At 42.6% G+C, this 23817-nt stretch overlaps 1 protein-coding gene across 1 annotated transcript in view; it reads left to right on the forward strand.

Annotated features, from left to right (window-relative positions):
* Window positions 1-17992: 17992 nt before the first annotated feature.
* The window catches only part of galnt17 (polypeptide N-acetylgalactosaminyltransferase 17), a 20947-nt gene continuing 15122 nt past the window's right edge, over window positions 17993-23817 (forward strand). The window contains exons 1-3 of the mRNA XM_084063958.1: window positions 17993-18652; window positions 18982-19338; window positions 20592-20775. Coding sequence (XP_083920084.1) covers window positions 19086-19338; window positions 20592-20775 — 437 coding nt within the window. The 5' untranslated portion in view covers window positions 17993-18652; window positions 18982-19085. The remainder of the gene's footprint in view (window positions 18653-18981; window positions 19339-20591; window positions 20776-23817) is intronic.

Raw genomic sequence — 23817 nt, forward strand, 5'->3', positions numbered from 1 at the left:
ATATAGATCATTGGTTCTCAAAGTGGGGTCCGGGGACCCCCAGGGGTACTTGAGGGGGTTCCAGGGGGTCCCCAGCTAAATGATGGATAGGAACCAAATGGAACCTTATGTGTCTGTAACTCTGAGAGTGTACAAATGGAACCAAATGGACCCATTAGGGTCCATTTGGTTCCATTTGTACACTCTCAGAGTTAAATTAACATTGATTTTACAGTATGAATTGGGGTCCCAGAGACATACATGCCATTAAATGGGGGTCCGTAGCCTAATGCATGTCAAACTGGGGGTCCTTGGCATGAAAGAGTTTGAGAACTACTGATATAGATGTATTGATAACTCTAGCCTCTAGCGAGTGATTTTCACCCATTTTAATTTCAAGGACCCCCCAGTTTGACATGCATTAGGCTACGTCGCTACGTACCCCCATTGAATGGCATTTCTATCTCTGGGACCCCAATTGATATTGTAAAATCAATGTTAACTAGAAAAAGTGCTCTTCGGAGCACAAGTCTCCGCCAGCAGACTTGTGTTGGGAATGTTGGGAATGTTCTAATTCTTACAAAAAATAGAACATGTTACTGTGTCATAGTAACATGACACAAGTGTCCTATCCGTCTGTATAACTGTCCTATCCGTCCTGTCTGTATAAGTGTTCTATCCGTCCTGTCTGTATAAGTGTCCTATCCGTCCTGTCTGTATAAGTATCCTATGCGTCCTGTCTATGTAAGTGTCCTATCCGTCCTGTCTGTATAAGTGTCCTATCTGTCCTGTCTGTGTAAGTGTCCTATCCAATTGTTACAGTATCCGCCATTTCTCAGCCATTTCGTGATTATTCCTGTCTTACCTCACTTTGAAAGAGGCAAAGACTCTTTCAAAGTGACACATGTATTTATAGCCCGTTATATGTCACTAGCCAATCAGATCACACTATTTCACCGTATTGTCACGTGTCACGTGAGGCTCGACCAATGTTTGCTTGGCTGACGGAAAGTGAAAACAAACTCTCCTGGCGGAGACAATAACTCTGAGTGAGAGTGTACAAATGTTAGGGTCCATTTGGTTCCATTTGTACACTCTCAGAGTTACAGACTTATAAGGGTCCATTTGGTTCCTAACTATCCATCATTTAGCTGGGGACCCCCTGGAACTCCCTCAAGGACCCCTGGGGGTCCCCAGACCCCACTTTGAGAACCAATGTACTACAGCATTGTCCCACTTTGTTCTTTTTGTGAAAATGTTGATGAAACAATATCTCATTTATTTTGGGATTGTACTTACTGTCATGTCTTTTGGAATGATCTTAAAAGAGGTGGTGCCATGGTTTTGCACTTTTTCTGTTTTTCATGTGTCTATGAGGTTGATAGAACTTCATTAAGCCCCCTGGTGGTGTTTTTATGGTGTTTTATGTCTTCGCTGACTATTTTGAGTTTCTTCCTGGAGGCTGAAACCTTGAGGGTCAAACGTGCCAACTGCCAATAGAAAAACAGCACTTTAATGACACAGTAAAATTATACCCTCCCCCTCATTATCATAACACAACAGGTGTGGGCATGAGGAGGAGGAGGGACTAGGACAGGTGGGTGGTGCTAAGGTGGTGGAGGAGGTGCTAAGGAGAACCAGGTATATCCTGGGAATGGCTGTTTCCATACCAAACCTTGATGGGCGTCAGTATGCTCTGGGTGGTAGCAGAGTAAAAGGATGTCAGGATTTTCTGTGACACCCTGAATTTCCTTAACTGCCTAAAAGTGGTACAGGCACTGCCAGCCTCGCCTTCTTAACCACAGACTCTAGGTCAGGTCCTTGGTGATGTGCACACCAAGGTAGATACTTGAATATGTTCACGCTCTCCAGTGATGCCCAATCGATGAATAGGGGTGCGTAGGACCTCTGCCCGTTCTTGATTTTTTTTCTGATGTTCACAAATGCGGCAGTTCTGCCACCTCCTCCAGGTAGGCCATCTCATCTTTAGTTTTGAGTAGCCTACTGTAGTGAATATTATACAATGGGTGTGAGTAACACACCTGTTATCATATTGCATGCGTGTGACCTTAGTCAACCTTTAACATGTCTCTGAAAGCCCATGCACCTTTTGTTATTGTAAGCGTAGTAGTGTACTAAATTTAGGGAACTTCACCAAGTTCGTGTCCTCTGAGTTTAGGGAACTTCAGAAAGTTCGCGTCCTCTCTTATCTTAGTCTAATCAATTAGTGTTGAGCAATTTGTGTAGAAACATTGACATGTTAAGAACACGGTTATCTACAAGGACCAGATGTTCATCTTCCAGCGAAATCAACGGGGAGGCCATTTGCACCCTGCAACGCACAAGAGGCTTTAGCGCTTGTGCAAGAAGAAGAAGATGATGACCACGGCACATCCTGCTACCTTAACAGACAGAATGTCTGCGGGCCTGAGATGCTGCGTGTTCCGCTAACCACCTAACCATGAACTTTTGCACCCCAGATCACAATACACATATAGAGAGGCTTCCTTGATTATAATCAGTTTAAACTGTCCATTTGAGACTGCCTCAAATGGGATGTTCCACATTGAACTTGTATGTATATATACGACTGTCTGTCTTTCAATAAAATAGAACATGTTAACCTTGGACGCTTGTTTGAGACTTAATGTGTTCCCAATGCATCGCTCTTCTTCTTTGCTGCTACAACTGAGACATCACCTGGTATTTTCCTATGAACTTCTCTCATCCACATCATCTGACCAGACTTTGAATGACCTAGAGAATAAAATCATTACACCTACTTCAGGACACACCTGACGAAGGCCGCAGATGCCGGAAGTTGTGTTTTTACTGCTTAATAAATACATTTTTTTGGGAACATTAAGACGGTGTGCGGGCCTTCTCCTTTAATTAAAGGAGAAGGTGATTCATTAAATGTATTAGTTCCTAAGACAGTGGGGTCGTGGGATGGGCGCAAGATAGCATGCTAGAGAATTTCAATCCTGAATTTCTTCACTAGAGTGAAATTAGCTAATGTGAGTTCACAGTGTGCAGCAGTCCATTACATTTTTTTTATTGTCCTACCTTGTTCAGCTGATAATTTGGTTTGCTAAACCTTCCAAGTCATTTGGAAAAGGAGATTTTAGAAATTGGTCTCTTACTGTTCAGCTAAGTTAGTCTTAAAGCAGAGGGTACAGTGCCAGTTGATTGATGCTGGTGTTGATTATGATGCGCATAATGGGTCCTATGATTGTAAACAGTTCTTTAATACGTTTAGAAGGGAAAGGGAATTATACAGGTGGTATTTCGGAAAGGGAGGGTAGGGAAGGAAACTGATTCAAAATGGGAAATGACGACATCCTGGAGCCCGTTTATGGGTAGAATAGTTTCATGGTATAATAGATGATCCACTAATCTCATCTCTAATTTGTGGGTAAACAAAAATCACATGAAATCATTTGCCATAAGAGAGGAGGAGAACACTGATTGGTGCTGTTTATGCAACAGTATAAAAAAGTAAATAATAAGTTATTGAGTAATGGCAGTAAGGCGGCTTTAGAAATGTGCATTAATGGCTGCAGTCAGTACAGTTTTTTTAAGGCTCATGCCAGGTGAGGTGGGAAACGTCAAGTTTAGTTGAGTGCCATCGTTTTCTACAGGTCTGGGCACAGGTTTCGTTGGAGAGGGGATTAGGAAGGATGGCAGTTTGTCTGCCAGGATTGCAACATTGTTGAGTATACCAGATTGCAAGAGTTTGCCTTGGTTATGATGACTGCTGAAAGTAGCCTGCCACTACTCTAATGAGGACAATCCAGAACTACTTGAAATGTTTTCAGAAAGTGGTCAGATAATGCTGATGTGTAGTGAGAGACAGAGACTTCAAAGGCAGAGACAGTGATGCCACAAGCCAAAATAAGGTCAAAAGTGTGTGTTGATTCTTGGACCAATTGGTCAAAGCAAGTGTGGCAATAATAGACAGGAAGGCCTTTTTGAAGGCCTAGTAAATTGTTCACATGAATGTGAAAGTCACCATCACCAATGATTATACATGTTCTTCTTTTTGTGTCACAAGGATGTAATTCAATTCTGGGAATTTATAAATGTTTTTTTCTTTTCTTTATTTATGTGTGGGAAAGTGTTTCTCTACATATTCTGTCTTGACACCAGAGCAAGGGAACTCTTGTGCTTAGGGCTGCTTACTGTGTTTGGGATAAGGCATACTGATATTGTGCTCAATACACAGCTCCCTCTAGTGGTACACTTTTAAATGTTTTGTGAGTACTATGGGCCAACCTCAAATTACTGTCCTGTACTGAACTACAGTTATCCACAGAGTGTAAGCAATATTATTGAGTAGGTGTTAACAAAGTGAGTACATCGGATTGTACTGTATTATTGCTGTTAAATTAGGTAGAGTGTGTGGGTGGGTGGTGGGTGAAAAGTCGGGATGGGATACAATGCCTGGTTAGGCCAAGGAGCGAAGGATGGAGTCAAGAGGTCTGAACTTTATGGGTCTGAATGAAAGCACTGCTGACTGTGAACAAAGTTATAGTAACATAGAAAAGGTGAATTCACTGGCTCTGAGTCTCCCACAGTAGTTGCCACCATGCTGGGGGTCATGGAGGTAGGGCTGCTTAAATTAGAAGTGAGAAACCCACCCAGCTATCAACAGCTCTGCCATAAGAGCCCCATAGGTGGGAATCACAATCACTTTCATTGGACAAATACAGACATTTGACTTTGACTCACTTTAGACACATTTTTCATAAAACAGCAATTATATTTGGGGGAAGAAAACAAATCAAAAAATGACTGACTGATTGTACTGGTTTTAGCCATGCAAAGTATATACTGTATTGTCGACATCTATAGGCCATGCACTAGTTTCAAACACCACCAGAAAACAGAAAGAGATAGCTACAGGCATAGAATATAAATAGATCTAGGCCGGGTAATATAAGCTGTAGTGCAGCTATACATCAGTTCCCCTCAGAGAATGAATCTCACACATGTCTACCGCTGTGTGCTTCACACACAAGTAAAGCCTATTTGTCTCACAACGTTGCTCTTTGAAAATAACTGATCTTCAAGTATAGCTGTCACTGTATAGTAGGTGGATGTGTAGTGAAGTGAGATTGAGTTTGTATCCAGACCAGCCAAGTGGTTGTGCAATGCACAGGGCCCTATCAGAACATATTAAAAGGGGGTGTAGAGGTATTTCAAGTCCAAACCTCTATTCCATGGTGAAGGCCCGGTGGTGTCATGACTCGCTTTATTTCTAAATAAAAGGTGCTGAGAAGAATTGACTTTTAACCAAAAAAAATATTTATTGATTCCAAAAAGGTGTCACAATAATAAACAAAATGAGAAATTCCAAAAATACCTTTTCTAAAAATAAATGCAGTCAAAAACTGTGTGCCTCCTAGGCCTCACCAAACATTTCCATTGTCCTGCAATTGAAGTAAAGTCACCTTCTTCAAGCCAAACCTTATCCTGTCTGGAGGTGAGCTTTTCAAAATAAAATACAAAGAATACAACAACATGGAAAGCAGGCTTTTAACCTGAAAGGAAAAAGGAAATGCTTGAAACGCATGTTCCAAAACTTGCATTAGTAAATTCCAAAAGGTGTATGTAGTTAGGTGAGAGGAGGCCTCTACATTTCAATAATAATTTCATATTCCAAAATAATATTTGACATTTCTAAAAACGAAAAATTATGAAAGAAGTGGAGAAAACAAAGAAACCATAAAACTGGCTCCAACATTCCGGCCCCTAATTGTTGGCGTTAGAGAAATCAATTACAATATTATGAAATCAAGATGGAGCCAAATATCATACTACATGATTTTAAGTATACCAGAGAATTTCTTTTCCAAATAAATAAACATAATTCTCAATTTTGTTTTTCTTTGTTTTCTTATTTCTCTTTTTCTTTTTTCTTTGTTATCATAAGTAGTAAATAAACTTCTTTCTTCTTCTTGAACGAATGTCCTTGATGTCCTTGTTGTAAGCGTGTGTGGGGTGATGTGTGTGAGAGGGGGGGGGGGGTCAGAGGTTCCAGAACATGACCTCATTGTTGGAGACCTTGGCTGTAGCCTCTACACAGCTGCCTCCAAAAGGAGACAGAGCTTGGTAACTGGTCTGTCCAAGATGCTAGACTTGGTTTTCACTCTGACCTGTCGAACCAAGCCTTTGGAGTCTGGCATAGTCTGAAGGATACGACCCAACAGCCAGGAGTTGCGGGGCGCAGTCTCGTCGACGATGAGGACGAGATCACCAGGTGCCAGGCTTCTTCTTACTCTGTTCCATTTTTGCCTTTCTTGTAGAAGTGGCAAATACTCCTTTGTCCAACGCCTCCAGAACAAATCAGCGATGTACTGCACTTGTCTCCAGCGTCTCCTACAGTACAAGTCTTCCTTTTTGAATATGCCCGGCGGCAGCCAGGGTTTGCACTTCAGTTGTAGTAGATGATTTGGAGTTAGTGCTTCGAGATCACCAGGATCATCAGACATTGGAGTAAGTGGGCGATCATTGAGTATTGCCTCCACTTCACAAAGCGCAGTTTGCAGACCCTCATCATCCATTGTTTGTTCCTTTAAAACAGATCTAAGGACCTTTTTAATGGAACGGATCAATCGCTCCCAAATGCCTCCGTGATGAGCGCCATGAGGGGGGTTGAATGTCCACTTAATGTCATCTTTAAGCAACGTTTTGTGAATTTTGTCGTGGTCTAGTTCCTTGAAAGCTTGTTTCAGCTCTCGGTTAGCACTAACAAGGTTGGTTCCATTGTCCGACCTCATCTCAGACACCTTTCCTCTCCTGCATATGAAACGTCTCAGAGCATTAATGCATGAGTCAGTGTCCAGAGAACAGGCCATTTCCAAGTGGACAGCACGGCATGCGAGACAGGTAAAAATTACCCCATACCGTTTCACTGTACTCCTTCCTCTTTTGACCATTATAGGTCCGAAGTAATCGACTCCAGTGTGTGTGAACGGTGGAAGATCCACAGACACACGATCTTTAGGGAGATCAGACATCAGTTGCTGTCCAACTGTAGCATTTTGCCGCCGGCAAAACATGTACTGTCTGAGCATCCTACGAGCTGCTGCATTTGCCTGTGGAATCCAGTAGCGCCGTCTGAGCTTTGAGAGTGTGTGGTTCCTACCACTATGTCCAACCTGCTCATGGACGTGCCGCAGAATTAAATCTGACACATGATGTTTTTTAGGAAGGATCATCTGATGTTTAGTTTCCTCAGGCATAGCAGCTCGACTCAACCTTCCTCCAACCCGCAGGATGCCATCAACCATTATTGGATTGAGTTTGTGAATCCTGCTATTTTTTCCAATTTGGCTTTTGTTTTTTGCCAGAATGTCAAGTTCCTCTGAAAAGCACTGGTGTTGCACAAAACATACGATTGCTTTTTCTGCTTGATCCAAGTCCTCCACTGACAAGTGTTGGATACTGGTAGACTGAGGTTTGATCAAGGGGTTTTTCCTGGCCAAGCTCAGTTCTTTCAACATAGTCTTCAGTTTGAGAAACCATGCCACTGCTGTCTTTAATCTGTTCCATGTTGAGAAGTACTGGATGAACTGACAAGTTGGATTGTCTTCCATTTTCACCTCAGTACTGCAAACTGTGATGTCTTTCCTCACCTCTGGGTCGCCAGGAGGTATGTGCCCCAGTGCTGCAGATTTTGGCCACTGGGTTTCAGGCAGTGTGAGGAAAACAGGTCCATTGATCCATCTTTTAGATGACAGGAGGGCATCAGCTTTCAGTCCACGTGAAGCATCGTCTGCTGGGTTGAGCTTTGAAGTTACATGTCGCCACTGAGAGATGCTTGTGAGTGCTTGGATGGTTGAGATTCGATTGGCCACGAAGGTTTGAAATCTGTGATTACGATTGGCCAGATACCTTAGGACAGTCATGCTGTCAGTCCAGAAAACAGAATCTTCAGTAGTGATTTGAAGTTCTGCCTTTAACATTCTGTCCATACGTGCTGCTAACACTGCAGCTGCGAGCTCCAGTCTGGGGATGCTTGTGTGCTTCAGTGGTGTAACTCTTGCTTTTCCAGTCAAGAAAGCTACGTGTCTGTTGTTATTGTGGTCTTCCAGACGGATGTATGACACCGTCCCATAGCCACTCTCACTGGCATCACAAAAGTGGTGTAACTGTGCTGACTTAATCCTGCCAAATCCATCTGGAATAACACACCTGCTGACTTGAAAGTTGCTGAGGTGATTGAGTTCAGCCAGCCATTTTTGCCACTGCATAGATAATGCATCTGGAATGCAATCATCCCAACCACACTTGATTCTGCAGAGGTCCTGAAGAATCCTCTTCGCCACGAGGACAACTGGTGAGAGAAAACCAAGTGGGTCATAAATTGAGCTCACCATCGATAGTATTCCACGTCTAGTGGTTGGTTGACTTTTTAGAGACATATTGAAAGTGAAAGTGTCTTGTTCAATGTTCCACTGAGCACCAAGAGCTCTTTCAACGGGCAGATGTTCTCTATCCAAGTCCAGCTGTTTCAGCTCCTTAGCCCTTTCTTCCACTGGGATGGAGGCAAGAACAGACCTTCGATTGCTGGTCCATTTGGTTAGGCCAAATCCTCCCCTTGCACAGAGCTCTTTGAGGTCTCTGTACAGACAGATTGCCTGCTCCACGCTGTCAACAGACTTGAGGCAGTCATCCACATAAAAGTTCTTATTGACTGTACTGATGGCATCTTCCGAATATTTCTCCTCATTGTCTTTGGCTGTCTGTTTTAGTGCAAAGCTTGCACAGCTGGGCGAAGAGACAGCCCCGAAGAGATGTACAGTCATTCTGAAGTCTGCGAGGGGTTGAGTCGTGTCTCCATTAGGCCACCATAGAAACCGCAATTAGTCTTTGTCCTCGCTATCCACCCGTACTTGGTGGAACATTGCTTCAATATCCGCCATTAAGGCAACAGGTCCCTGGCGGAATCGGATTAGCACACCCAATAGGGTATTTGTCAAATCCGGCCCCTGGAGAAGCTCTTTATTCAAGGAGGTTCCATGGAAAGGGGCACCACAATCGAAAACAACACAAATTTTGCGTTTTCGTGGGTGGTACACCCCATGATGTGGTAGATACCACACTCTACCATCCTTTCTCATCAGTGCATCCTTTGGCACCGGCTCAGCATATCCTTTATCGATGACATCGCTGAGGAAGGCTGTGTATTCCTGATGAAAGCTTTCATTCCTCTTGAACTTTTTCAAAAGTTGATGAACTCTTTGCTCTGCTATCTGCCGATTATTTGGCAGAACCACATCCAGATTCCGAAATGGCAGTTTGAGATAATAATGTTCCTCCTTTAGTGTTGCTGAGTCTGAAACGATTTTCATAAACAGCTTGTCCTCTGCAGACATTTCTTTCTTCTCATAATTATGCTCTGTGAAGTCAGCGTTGTACTGTTGTATCAACAGCTCCTCCACACTGGCAATGGAAGTCCTATTCACACTCAAGGAGTGTCGATCATGCTCCTCCATTGAGCTACAATTGAGTGGGCCATTGACCACCCATCCAAACATAGTTTTCACAGTATAAGGCCCATTACCTACACTGTTAACTATTTCCCATGGTTCCAGAGCTTTGGGAGCATTAACTCCAATGAGAAGACCAATGTCTGCATCGATGCGTTTCACATGAACATTATTTAGGTACGGCCATTTTTGTATGTCTTCCTGAGAAGGAATATTTTTGTGAGTGACTGGGATGGTCTTGTGGGTGTACACATCAGGCAGTCCAAGGAATGCATTCTCCTCAAGCCCAGCCACTTCCAATCCGGCCAGTTTGTAACTGTGAATTGGCCTTTTCTGTCCCAGGGTTGCCTTTTCTGTCCCAGGGTTGTTTCTGTCCCAGGGTTGTCTGGATCCAAAAAGGCGTAAGTGTTCACTGTTCTATTTCCTTTGATAATTTTCACTTGCACAGGTACAATCGCCAACATGCAATCACCATTAGTACCGGCCCCAGTATGCCTACCGGTGCCCAATGATACCAGTGCAGTGACAGCTGGCTCACCCCCAACATCATTCGTGGCACCCGCTGGCTGGGTGGGCTTCTTGTCGATGTGCAGGATGCTGGGGTGCTTTTGTTGACATGTTTGACAAGTCATGCGCTTTTCACAGCGCAGGATCCTGAATGTCTCCAAATATTGGGTCCAAAGCTATGTTTGCTTTGTTCTCAACAAACTCCACGAGGTCCATAAACTTAGCTCTTTGCTTTTTCCTTTCCAGCAGAGCACAAGCTGTTGACCTCCAATTATCACGCAGCTTAAAGGGCAATTTGGTAATAATGGCTCTCATGTTCGAAGGGGTTTCTAATTCCATTAAGAATTGAATATCTTGCATGACATTATAGCATTCTCTCAGATATATGCCATAGGCATGCAGGGCTTTTCCATCTTCTGCCCTTATATGGTTCCAATTTAGTGCCTTCTCCAGATAGGCAGTTGCTATTTTCATTTCATGCCCAAAGTGTTTTTGGAGCAACATCTTTGCCTCTGTGTATCCTCTTTGGGGGTCCATGTGCAGACAACTGCGCACAAGATCCCTTGGCTGTCCAGCCGTGTATTGTTCCAAAAAGTAAAGTCTGTCTTGGTTACTGCTGGTCCTGCTTTCTATATTGTGTTGAAAAGCTCGGATGAAAGATCTGTAGTGAAGTGCATCACCATGAAATATTGGAATGTCTCTGGTGGGCAATAATGAGAGCTGCTGTTGGTCAGCTAGATATTGAGTGATGTCATTTTGTCTTCTTAGGATATTTGAAAGAATTAATGGTTCGGAGTGGTCTCCTTCATGGTGGCCTCTTTCCAGGTCCCGCCTGGCATCCGCACCAATAGCACCCCTGGATGCATAATGATGCTGGTCCGCACGCTCTGACCTGGTGTTTGGATTTAAAGAGTGCTGCTCAACACCACCATGTCTGCGGCCTGGATGCTGCTCATCACCACCACGTCTGCGGTCTGGATGCTGCTCATCACCACCACGTCTGCGGTCTGGATGCTGCTCATCACCACCATGTCTGCGGCCTGGATGTTGGTCTGCATGCACTGACGGGGTGCGAGGATGTAATGAGCTGACATCTGGATGCTGCTCAACACCACCACCACGTCTGAGAGATGAGTGCTGCTCACCTCTGCCAACTTCTGTAATGGCTTGTTCTTCAGGAGGCAACTGAGCAGCATTTTCTTGTGCAGAACTGTCAGGAGGTGGGCGTGGCCTAGCACCTTGTCGTTCATAAGCATCCAAAGAAGCTTCTCCAAAGTCAGTTTGGTCCATTTTCAGAGGACTGAAACGGTCCATGGTCCTTCCATGTGCTCTTTTGGATTTGTGAGATGAAGACTACTCCAATTCATTCAGCACATTCAATTTTGCAGTTGCAGCAGCCAACTCCGAATCAACTGCAAGCTTTTCTTTCCTGGCTTTAAGCTGAAGCTCCTCCAAATCCAGAGCATATTTGTCCTCAAGACATGAAGCCTTAGCTAACAGCGCAGCACGTTCTGCTGCTGCACGTATCCGTGCACTGGATCCTCTGGATGTTGTGCTGCTTTTAGATGCTACAGAATCACGGTCGATAGATTGCAAGCTTACTTCATGCATGATCTGTGTAGATTGATGAAAAGGCTGCTTTGCATGAATACTGTTACATCTCAACCAATTTTCTGTTTCCTTAATAAAGTCTTTGAATGCAAGCAACTTGGGTTCATACCAGTCAATGTGGTCTGCATCTCTTTCTGCAATAGGCAGAGCCATTTGTACATTTACTTGCATTTCAATAAATTCAGACAATACATCATTAAACACATCAAAGGCACCACACACGTCCTTCACAGTTCCATCAGATCCATCTTTCATCAGCACTAGAATGTCATTCTTTTTGCGCGTCACAAATCCAAGTTTAGCTCTCCTTGAGCCCATCAGCTTATATAGCTGTTCCTGAGATACTCCATCGGGCAGTTCATTAGGGTCCGTAACTGCCGCATCCTCTGATACCTCAGTGACCGCCTGTGGATCACTGTTGTCTTTTTCCTCTTCCATATCAGCGCAATTAAAAAGTCATTGTCCTTAGAAACTCATTTTCCACTCATTTTCCATTCCATTCCATTTTCATTTTCCATTCCATTTTCCATTTTCATTTTCATTTTCATTTTCCATTCCATTTTCCAAACATGTGTAGCTTAAAGTTCATGTCCATTCCAAAGAACGCATGCATTTGTGCAACAAACTCAAAGTCTTATTCAGCACATTGTACTCACAATTCAGTTTCCAAAGAGGGTTTCCAAATCCTTTGAAGTAAAGAAATCCCCCGATGTTTGTTTGTGAGTTAATTCCCAGGAAGAGAATCCAAATTTCCTTTACTTGATGAATTGATTATTATTTGCGTCCTTTGTCCATTTGTTCCATTCTTTAATTTCTTGATTCCAATTTCCACATATAGTTTCCAAGCAGAAGTTTTTGACTTAGATGTAGAGGTATTTCAAGTCCAAACCTCTATTCCATGGTGAAGGCCCGGTGGTGTCATGACTCGCTTTATTTCTAAATAAAAGGTGCTGAGAAGAATTGACTTTTAACAAAAAAAATATTTATTGATTCCAAAAAGGTGTCACAATAATAAACAAAATGAGAAATTCCAAAAATACCTTTTCTAAAAATAAATGCGGTCAAAAACTGTGTGCCTCCTAGGCCTCACCAAACATTTCCATTGTCCTGCAATTCAAGTAAAGTCACCTTCTTCAAGCCAAACCTTATCCTGTCTGGAGGTGAGCTTTTCAAAATAAAATACAAAGAATACAACAACATGGAAAGCAGGCTTTTAACCTGAAAGGAAAAAGGAAATGCTTGAAACGCATGTTCCAAAACTTGCATTAGTAAATTCCAAAAGGTGTATGTAGTTAGGTGAGAGGAGGCCTCTAAATTTCAATAATAATTTCATATTCCAAAATAATATTGGACATTTCTAAAAACGAAAAATTATGAAAGAAGTGGAGAAAACAAAGAAACCATAAAACTGGCTCCAACAGGGGGTATGGTTAACAACTTAAGCTCTAAATGCTTCATCGTATGACAAATAGCAAAAAGCTCTACAAGCTCACAACACATTGTGACACGTTGAGCTTGTAAATCGGCTATTTTAGCTATTTTATAAAAAGAGCAAAGCATTTTTGAATTATTTAGGAAATGAAAGTGTTGCCCAATAGGGACGCCAGGGTTAATGTGGTTATGGGAATGACAGGAGGGTGACAGTGATCATGATGACACGCATTGTATTAGCAGTGTCAGCAGTGCGTGTATTCATGCATGCGGACAGGTGTGTATGTGTGTTGTTTGTGTATGTGTGTGTGCACATCATGCCACTCATTTATTTTATTTATTTATTTTTAAACACTGTATTTATTTTTCCATATGCAACAGACAATAAACATACATGTACATTGTACTGTATCCGACATCTTATTTCCCCAACCACCCACCTTCCCACCCCCCACCAAGGTCATAACAACAAGACTAAAGACAGTAAAGACAAAAAATAAAACAAGACAGCAAAGAATAAGTAAAAAGACAATAGTAAAATAATAATAATTTATTTTTGAGAAAAAAAGACAAACGGACAGACAAACCAAACAGTATAATGTTCATCAGAGTGTATTGTACTTTTCAGGTTAAGTTATGTAAACAATTCCACCATTGAGTTCACCTGTAAAAACAAGAGGGAAGAAATCTGATTTGTTGAATGATGACAAACTATGCAAGGGAGTATGATTTCAAGTGAAAGGTATGCTTTCAACAAACTCTATGAAAGGGGTCCAGGTTTTAATTATCTTTCTTTAGAGCCACTGATTGTACCTCAATTTCTCTAGAGGAATCATGGATAGTACTACTACTTCTTCGACCTACTGTTGGAATGAGGGAGCTTTGCCCGACTTCCACTGCCTAAATATCAGCCTACGAGCCAGCAGCGTTGTAAATGCTATGGCGTTTACTTGAAGACCTGTGAGCTGTTCCCCAGTTGGAGACACCCCAAAAACAGCAATCACCGGGCAGGGATCCACCGTTCTGCACATATATAGGAAATCGCTTAAAAAATTCCATCCCAAAGCCTGATTAATGAGTTGCAAAACATATGGCCTAGCGTGGCCGGTTTGTGTTGACATCTCGGACACCCAACATCAAAGCCAAGATATAGGAGTGGAGTCTATATGCCACCCATTTATAATCACATCCATGTGACAGGTTGATGACACCATCGCAGGTACAGTAGGAAATAATCACATTACAAATGTCAAAAAGTTGATACAAATGTCAAATTTTCACAATTTTCTTGCGACACAATTATTCTACAAAGTATAAAATAGAAGTTAAGTAAAAGTGCCATAAGGTTGATATGGAATGACCTAAAATGCCCTGTGTATCTGTATTTGAGCTCAGCAGAGATGTGTGAATTTTCCTCACGCTCCACTCTCAGTTATGCATACCCAAGATCCCATGGAGAGAGAGGGGAAAAGCCTCAGTTCAATCCAACATGAAGGTCAATTTTCCTTTGTGTACGTATGTCAAGGCCCACTGCAATCACACTGTATAAGCACACTGTCAAGCACATACAGCAAGATGGACTGTTGTGGGACTGATACATGTGGCTGATATCTATATTGCATTTATTTATTTATGTATTTTTTAATATATTTATTTATGTGAAGTTTAAAGTAAAAAATATATTAAAAATCCGAACTTTGTAGCTGTACAAGCCTGGGGCCGTTTAATCATAGCACACCAGGCTTGTACACTTGGGCAGATGACTAAACAAATTTGCCATGCTATTTATAAGGTAATCTCATGAAATCCTCCATCCAACCCCCCCCCCCCCCCCCCCCATGCTTGTAATTAAATCCCTGACTCTGATCTTCACTCTTTCCTGCCCAGTAATGGAGCTTCCTGTTTTATAATTAAGGCGCGCCTGCCTTGATTAGGCCTTTGGTCGTCCATGAACCCAAAACAATGCCTCCCCCATGACCTGCAATCACCTTTGTGTAGTTAATGTGGATCAATGTAGATCATATGTTGCATCAATCATTTGATATATTTCCTGTTATTAAACATTTTGACTTATTTGTGTGTGTGTGTGTGTGTGTGTGTGTGTGTGTGTGTGTGTGTGTGTGTGCGTGCGTGCGTGCGTGCGTGCGTGCGTGCGTGCGTGCGCGCGTGTGTGTGCACGCATTTGCATGCTTGCACGTGTGCATGTGTATTTGTAGTTTGAGTCCTTGAAAAAGGTTTCATGTTATGAACTTGATATTAAAGCCAAATAAAATGTAAATAGACTAGTGTGATGATATATAATATATATTTATATATATAGAAATCAAAAGGGTAATGCTGCGCACATACTGTACACCCACACAATATCACAACATACACCTTGCTAACTGTATCTTATATTTCTGTTTCAAATAGGCTGTGTTTATCAGAAGCAGTATAAGCATTCTTTACACAGTCAACAAAAGTCCACATGCTTCTTTTTTCTCAAATAAAAACATATTACCAATCAAGACATCAGACATTTGAATTCACCTTGCCCACTTCAATACACAAAAGGTTACTTAAGCACAAAGCATGAACCCTTTTCTGGGCATGTCAAAGTAGGCATACATTCTGCATAAATAGCTTCAAGTGTCTAACTGCGATGCATTGTGAGCCAGTAGATCGGCTATTTTCACCAAAGAGATGAGAAAGATAGAGGGAAAAGGTATGGGACGAAGTGTAGACCCCTGGGGGACTCCGGTCAACGAAGTATAGGGTTTAAGTGTCCACTGCAGTAACCTGAGGGGTTTGACAAGAACACTACAGACTATCACGTTCACCCACCTCAACAAGTACCAAGTCAATTCTCCTCTTACTCTCTTTTTTCCCTGTTGTCTTCTAGCCTACCACACTGTCACACAATATCTCCCTCTTTCCTTTCTTGCTTTTGTACCCTCCCGCATTTCACACACTAAAAAGGATTTTACTGTGCGGTCTGCGGTGTGTGTCCCTCTGCTTCTTTTGGATGTCTGGTGGGCCTTAGAATTGCAATCCTCCCACATCCCTCCACCAAACCCCCCACCACCCCAGTGTCACTGCCCGGTCATTGCTTTTTCAAAAACTCAGAGTTCACTGTGCCTTTTCTCTACTGGTATATGAGTGGTTCTTTGCATGTTCCTGGTGCTTTTATCGTGGAAAATTATTATTAACCTAACTTTGTTACTAGTCAATTAACTACTTTAAGTACTGGTCAATACTGTACTTCGTATTATATGATAGAGCGAGAATAGACGATCTACAAGCTCAGGACGTGGTGCATTGCAACACATCGTGAGCTTGTAGAACTGTTACTTTTGCTATTTTGAAAATTCTGAAAATGTATAAAGAATTAAAAAACAATGTAAAAGATTAACAACATCAAAACAGGGACGCCAGGTTGAAAGTGGTTTCAAATTCAACAAAGGGTCCATCAGAATATGATGAATAAAGCTTCTTTAATTTGAATGCTGTCAAGGAATTCCAACCAACAAAATGTCAGTGGTGCTCTGTCTGTCAGTATAACTATTAGACTCCTTTTATACAATTTGAAGTGCATGTACACGTGAACAGTGAGCTGTGATTGGACATAACAACAGTGCATTTGTGTATCACACGTCCCTCATCCTTGCTTAAACAGGACAAGGACAGAGTCCAGAAACACTCTCTTATCTCTGGACAGAGTCAACATTCAAGTTTAGAAAGATGGAGGTTTTTTACATAGCCTAATTATCATTAGACAGAATCCACATTATTCTCAAATTAATCAAACCAATCATATCACTCATACCAATAGGATACAAACTTACATTGGCTTTAAAATGTAATGTATCCTGTTAGAACTGCAAATACAAATATGCTGATCAACAATGACCTTACTGTTTATTTGAACACACAGCAAACTCTGTTTGTCTGTTTTACTCTTGTCTTTGCCCACACACTCCTGCACAATTTCGATTGCTCTCGTGCCCCCCTCACCCCCCCCCCCCCCCCCATCTCTCTCTCTCTCTCTCTCTCTCTCTCTCTCTCTCTCTCTCTCTCTCTCTCTCTCTCTCTCTCTCTCTCTCACTCTCTCTCTCTCACTCTGTCTTCCTCCCCTGCGGTGCCATACAGATCAGAGATGCTGTGTTTCATCTCTTAGCTGCTGAGATACAGAGCTTCTTGATTCCTGCAAGCTATCTGGGTGACCCATTTCAGCACAAACTCGTGGAAATTGATGCTGGGAAGTTAAGTAAAGTACATTATATATCACATCAGTTCAACAATCCAAGAGGGCGTGCTGTATTTTCTCCATCACTTAACTGTCTTCAAGCATACTTAAAAAGTAGAACTCCCAGAGCTGGGGGCTCTTCATTGAAATGTTATGTTCTATTCTTTTGAAGCATTTTAGAGACATATACTTCTAACCAGGTTCTAATTGGGTCACAGACAGTGTTATATAGTTTTATAACAGATGAAATAACTCATATGAGACAATTAATCCCACAAGATATAGAAGCCCTTGCAGAATATTATTAGAATGTAGCCCATCAGTGGTGTAAAGTAACTAAGTACTGAACTCAATTAGGCTACTGTATTTAAACCACTTAAGCCCTTTGGCTATTTTAAAAGGATTTTTACACCTTTTATACATTTGAAAACTTGTGATATGGGACATTCTGCATAATGAGTACTTTCTACTATATTGGTACTTTAAGTACATTTTGATACCAATACCTTTGTACTTTTCCTCAAGTACATTTTGAATTCCGGACTTTCACTTGTAACAGAGTAGCCTAGCTATTTCTACATTGCAGTATTGATACTTTTACTTAAAGTAAAACAATTGAGTAGTTGTTCCACCATGCACTGCCTACCATAATTGCAGATAATTGGAGCCAGTGTGCGGGCACCCCACCCCACCCATCCGTAACACACCACAGTGCTCAAAGCCAAAGGGACGTCTCCGAATCCAGTCCACGTTTTTCTCTGCGCCCTTATTAAGCGCTATTTGGCTCGTATGGAGAATTAGCGAAAATAACAAGACAGACACAACTCTATCAATTGGCTCAGGGAATAACAGGATGGTGTTTTTTTGCCCAACTGGATCATTGGGGGGAATATCGGAACATTCAGAAGAGGCATAATTCCAGCGTTGACTCGTCGCTGCCTTTGAGGAGCTTATTGGGGGATGCTGCGTCTGTGGACCATTGTTATTTGCTCTGAATCGTTAGTCTCGGGAATCACATCTTGCAATATATAGGCTATATATTTTTTATTTTATTTTATTTTATTACGACGTATGAAGGATCGGAGCTGATACACCAATAGATTAAAAGGGACACAGAAACGTGCATGAACGTCTATATTATGTAGAGTATCAACGATGATTTAAACGGCTGTGTTAAACCCTCGGTGCAGTGATGCATGCGCGCAGTCGTCGATTGCATCCTTGCCGACTTCTGTTGGACGTGGAGAAAAAGACTTGATAGTCTATACACAGACTCTTACATTATTTAAGATTATACGATTCTTCGCCCAAACATATAGGCTACATGCTCTCTTCTCTTTGTCATTTTATTCCATGATCTTATTCTTAAAGCACGACATTCTAGTACGGATGAGAAATGGTAAGAACCTGATTGAAATAATTACGGACATCAAATGGCTTAGAAATAGCAATGACGTGTCATTTTTTTAAATTATTTTTTTAAGGTTTTTGTTTTTCCAAATAATGCATATTAACCATATTGATGAATTGAATACACAGGACCCCAATGGAAACAAGCCATAAGGCTTTCTTGGGTTTATCCTTTTAGCATCCTTTTGCATGAAACTGTACCTCTGTGCTTTTTTTTGGCAAACTGTTTATAAAGTAGGCTATTCAATCAATCAATCAAATAACTCATATAGGCTACCAGGTATGCCGATCTAACCCCGATATGCTGATATCTTGCAGCTTTTTGCACATCGCGAGGCAAGGAGCCCTGAATCTGTGACACCTCCTCCTCCAAGATAGTGTGTGTGGTCCCTCTCGGAGTTTGGAGGACATCGACGACTTTCATGGCTTTTGTGTACAGAAGATGGAGGGTTTTACTGGTGCTGAATGTGCTCGCGGTTGCGGGGTTCATGACTTTCTGGTCCAAGTGCAACACGCGGAGCATCAAAGCCGCCACCAGCCTGCAGGAGACCTGGGATGACGATGGGAAGAAGAGGCCAAGGGGAAACGGCACGGCTCAAGGTCCCAGCGTCAGTCACGAGGTGCTGCTGAGGAGACTGGGCTCGCTGGAGGACGTCGTATACAGACAGTTGAATGGTAGACAAATACATCAGTTCTCAACCTGTGGGGGGTGACAGTAAAGCGACAATTTAAGACCTTTTTAATACCTAATAAAAGACCATTACTGCATCAAAAGTAATCAACAGACTATACTATAAAAACTGGTTGGCAAATAATATAAGAAAGAGGCAAACATTTTGAAAATAGCAGATCTACAAGTTCACAACGCCTCACAGCTATATTTTCACAATATTTATCTGTGAAACCGAGTCAAACTAAATGTAATGCCTCAGCTCCTACATTCCAAGTGCTTATCTATTCTGGGGTCCACACTTCAAATAGGATTATTTCGGGGGTCACGGCTTGAAAAGGTTGAGAACCACTGGACTGATAGAACACACGCCTCATGCACTAGGCATTATTGCCACAGTGCCACTGTCACATCATGGTCACAATCATTGTTTATCCCCGCCAGGCCAGAACGACCAAAGGCGGTGGTTTTGCTGCTGTGAGGCATGTCTGTCCATTGGTCTGAAGTGAACAGCTAATTTCTGGCACCGCTGGACCAATTAATTGGTATGAAACATTTCCAGTTTGCACATACACTTCCTGGAGGCCAAGGAAGAACCTCCACCCCAAATATTTCAAATGGCCTTGTTATAGCGCCACCATATTGCAAAACTTCTTTTCCTATTACTCCTACAGATTGTGTCCAAACCTCACGTAAATTGGTACATCATCTGGTTGTCATGTAATCAAGATGTACTGTAAGCCTACCTGATTTTTCATATTCCATTCTACGATTGGCTTCCATAGTTTTCGGAAGTGGCCTGTTTTGCACCAAATGCCACAAATCATGAAACATGTCCGATTAGTGTAAAAATTTGCACGCACACTCCCAGTAGCCCAAGGAAAATCTGTCTCCCCAAATGTTTAAATTCAGCCTCATGGTGGCGCTAAAATAGGTCGCAACACAGCCCTGGGTGGGAAACTCGGCCTGGCTGGGATCTGCGCTCTAGGAGCGCACTTTTCTAGTATTAATTGTATCCTTATTGATAGCAATGTCTGTGTGTGAGCATGCACGTGCATGCGTGTGTGGGTGTCACTGTCATCACTTGTCAGGGTGTGTTAAATCACTACCCATGGCTTCCTATGCCTTTGTGGATGTACAGTTTAATACTTTTTCATACAACTTGTGTGCATGGCTGACCAACCATCACTAATGTTCAACAAAAACTAAATAATAGTGATGTGTGGTCTCAATCTGCTCATTTGTTTGCCTTCACCAGGTCTGTCTAAGTCCCTAGGCCTCATTGAGGGCTTTGGAGGCCGTGGTAAAGGCGGAGTTCCTGCCACACTGTCACCATCTGAGGAGAGAGATGCCAAATACCTGAGGGAGAAGTATGGCTACAATGCCTACCTCAGTGACAAAATCTCTCTAGACCGGACCATTCCAGACTACCGTCCAAGCAAGTGAGTAGATTCCCTTGATTGAGGACAGCTATTTATGGTTTTACTTTAGCGATTTCCACGCAATGCAGAGAATTTGGTCTCATGTAACTCTATACAATGCACTAGATGTGAAAATGCAGCACTGCACTTATTGCAGTTACATTTTTGCCGATATACCTTACCTGTCACTTTTGTATGTTTAATTCTTTCCTTCTTATGGGCTCACTTATGGGCATGGTTTACCATCGCAAAAACATTTGTGACTTAAATTGTATCTTAAATAAATATTTCTTTCATATAATCACCACTGCACCACATGGTTTCCTTAAGTCTTACAAAACCAGATGTGGTATGGCTTCAATAATCCTCTGTGGTTCTGGGGGCTTGGCACAAACTCATCTGTTCTGCCTTCTTAGTATACAGTATGTATGCACTGCAGCTTTTTACAGAAAGGATTTTTAAAGTTATTTTTTATAAATTCTCCTCTCACTGCTTTTAAAGCAAGCGTCAACCCCCTCCTGTTTGAAAAGACTTGATGATGAGAAACCCCCCGGCCCATCACTGCCACTCAGGAGTGGGAAATGGGAGTTTTTCTTCTTTGTGTTGCTGACATCAAAGTGGCGTGAGAGGCATGTTTGGGTCTGATAGCTATGGGGCAAAACGTCTCAACTCGAGATTGATGTGGGGGCTGATCATTTCGTGTGGGGGCTTAAGCCCCAAAGCCCCCGCGGTATCGGCGCCTATGCATACATATAAACATGATAGGTCATAAAGCATCCAACTTCTGTGTTAATTGCACCCACTTTGCTAGGGGTACTTGATAATGCTGATTGCGATACCACCAAACACGTCCCTTCCTTCCATGTTTGATATGGAAGCACAGCATTGCCATGACTGGAAATGCCTATTCTGTATATGTACATATATTTATTTTAGGGCGCGCATGTGACCCGCACCACACACAGGGCACCGCCGCCCTCTCCCCCTAAACGGGACAAACGCGCGCATGGGGGGGGGGGGGGGGGGGTAATCAATTTCAGATTCTGCCAACAATTATGCCAACATTATCAAGCAGGCATCATGTTTTCATGCACTGTGCTTTCATGCACTGTGCTGCAGTTAACTTTGTTGTTGCGCACCAACGTGCGCTGGTATGATCGGTCCGTCTGAAACTCGTCCAGTGAGAAACGTTCCACGGTGCAAAAATAGGTGTGGTTAAAATGCGTTAATGTTTTTAACGCAATATTTTTTCTGTAATTAATTGATCGAAATTAACGCGATAAAGTCCCGGCCCTAATGTATTTATTTATTCCGGCCTACTCGGGGACCACACAAGCCGGGAACGATGCATCCCCAATCTCCACCTGGTTATGTAATACCTGTTGTACCCGTTGTACCCGGCTGTTAGTATCCATATGGAGGTCTCTTTGTCTGTCAGTCTGCCTATGTAGCTTTATACCCATATATGGACATCTCTGTATCTGTCTGTCCTTGTCCCTTTTATGCCCATATATGGAGATCCCTGTTGTCGTCACTATAGGCCTATATGGACATATCGGTCAGATCGGTGGTTATGGACAACTGCTGATCAGACGGACATCATGCCAGGCACCGCGCTCCCCCGGGTCCGATACCGATACGCATGCCGTGTTTGAAGTCGATACATGAGCTTGTGATATCACAGAGTGATGTCAGAGCCTGACGTCATCTGTGACATCGGCAAGGTTTATATAACTATCTGCGTGCCAGAATAGTGTCCATATATGGGCATATTATGTTTGTGATGTGAACCGTCCACCCTCCGGTGTCCACCCAACGTCCACCCACAAGGACATCCTACTATAATTCTAGTAACCTGACGGTGGGTGGGTGGATGGAGTCCTGGGTCTCCGATCAAACTGCGCATGCGTCGTGTTGCCAGGTTTGGCGAGAGAAACAAGCAGCGAGGTCTATGAAAACGAGGCCAAACCAAACGAACCCTATAACACCAACATTGGCCCTAAAGCGCTTACAATCGGCGGACATGGCAACACCGAGGCCGACGCTACACCATAGACCCCGCCCACTCTCTACTGTGGAAACTAAGTAAACACTCCAGATTTTTTCCCCCACACACGATGCACATTAGCTCCATAAAGAACGGTTCTATGTCGTTCTCTTCCAGGATCGGGCGAACGTCCGCCAAGGCTCCGCTGTTTACCCTTTTGTATACATCGTATTCCAAAACTAATGGTAGATTCTAAACCGCACGGATGTTTAAGGTTTTGAAAATAGCTCATCTACAAGCTCACAACGCCTCGCGATGCGTTGTGAAAATAGGGAGATGGAGAGAGAGAGAGAGGGACGGAGAGAATACTCAAATACCTTGAGTAAAAACACTTCACAGTACTGAAAATGAGTACAAATACTTAAAAGTACTGAAAATGAGTAAAAATACTTCAAAGTTGAAAAACAAAGTACAAATACTTAAAGATTGATAAAAACACTAAAAATACCTAAAAGTTGAGAACAGTAAAAATACTTAAAAATAGGGGGGCGCCACGACGGGGCGCGCGCGGGGGAGAAACCGCGCGACAGGACGTGCATTAACCCCAACTTTGCAAATACTTTCGCCTGCGCCCTTCACCGGGTATGGTCTAGTTTTAATATAATAAAAGCAAGGATGGAGATAGGGCCCTGAAAAGGACTAGCGAACAATTGTCACCGTATTAACAGTGTTAGTGAGGTGCCTAAAATACCTGAGACCCAAATATCTTCTGTACTGTTTTGGGGGTGCCTGGTGTCTCAGCCAGTTAGTGCTCATCCGGTTTGAATCCGACCCCCGTCTTGTCTCACATGTCTCTCCCCTTTCTCTGCCCATGGCTTCCTGTCTCTCTACACTGACCTATCTAAAAAACAAAAAAAGCGTTGAAGCATAAAATAATGAATCTAAAAAGACAAATGTCAAAAATAAACATATTTTTTCCAGACCAGTTTACAACAACTGTGTGGGCAAGGACATTTGTACGGGAGACATTGCTGCAGAGGGACTCATTGGATCCTTGGTTCACTAGATCACTGTAA

Source organism: Gymnoscopelus microlampas, assembly GCF_963454915.1.
Source record: "Gymnoscopelus microlampas genome assembly, chromosome: 8".
In the NCBI taxonomy this organism is placed as follows: domain Eukaryota; kingdom Metazoa; phylum Chordata; class Actinopteri; order Myctophiformes; family Myctophidae; genus Gymnoscopelus; species Gymnoscopelus microlampas.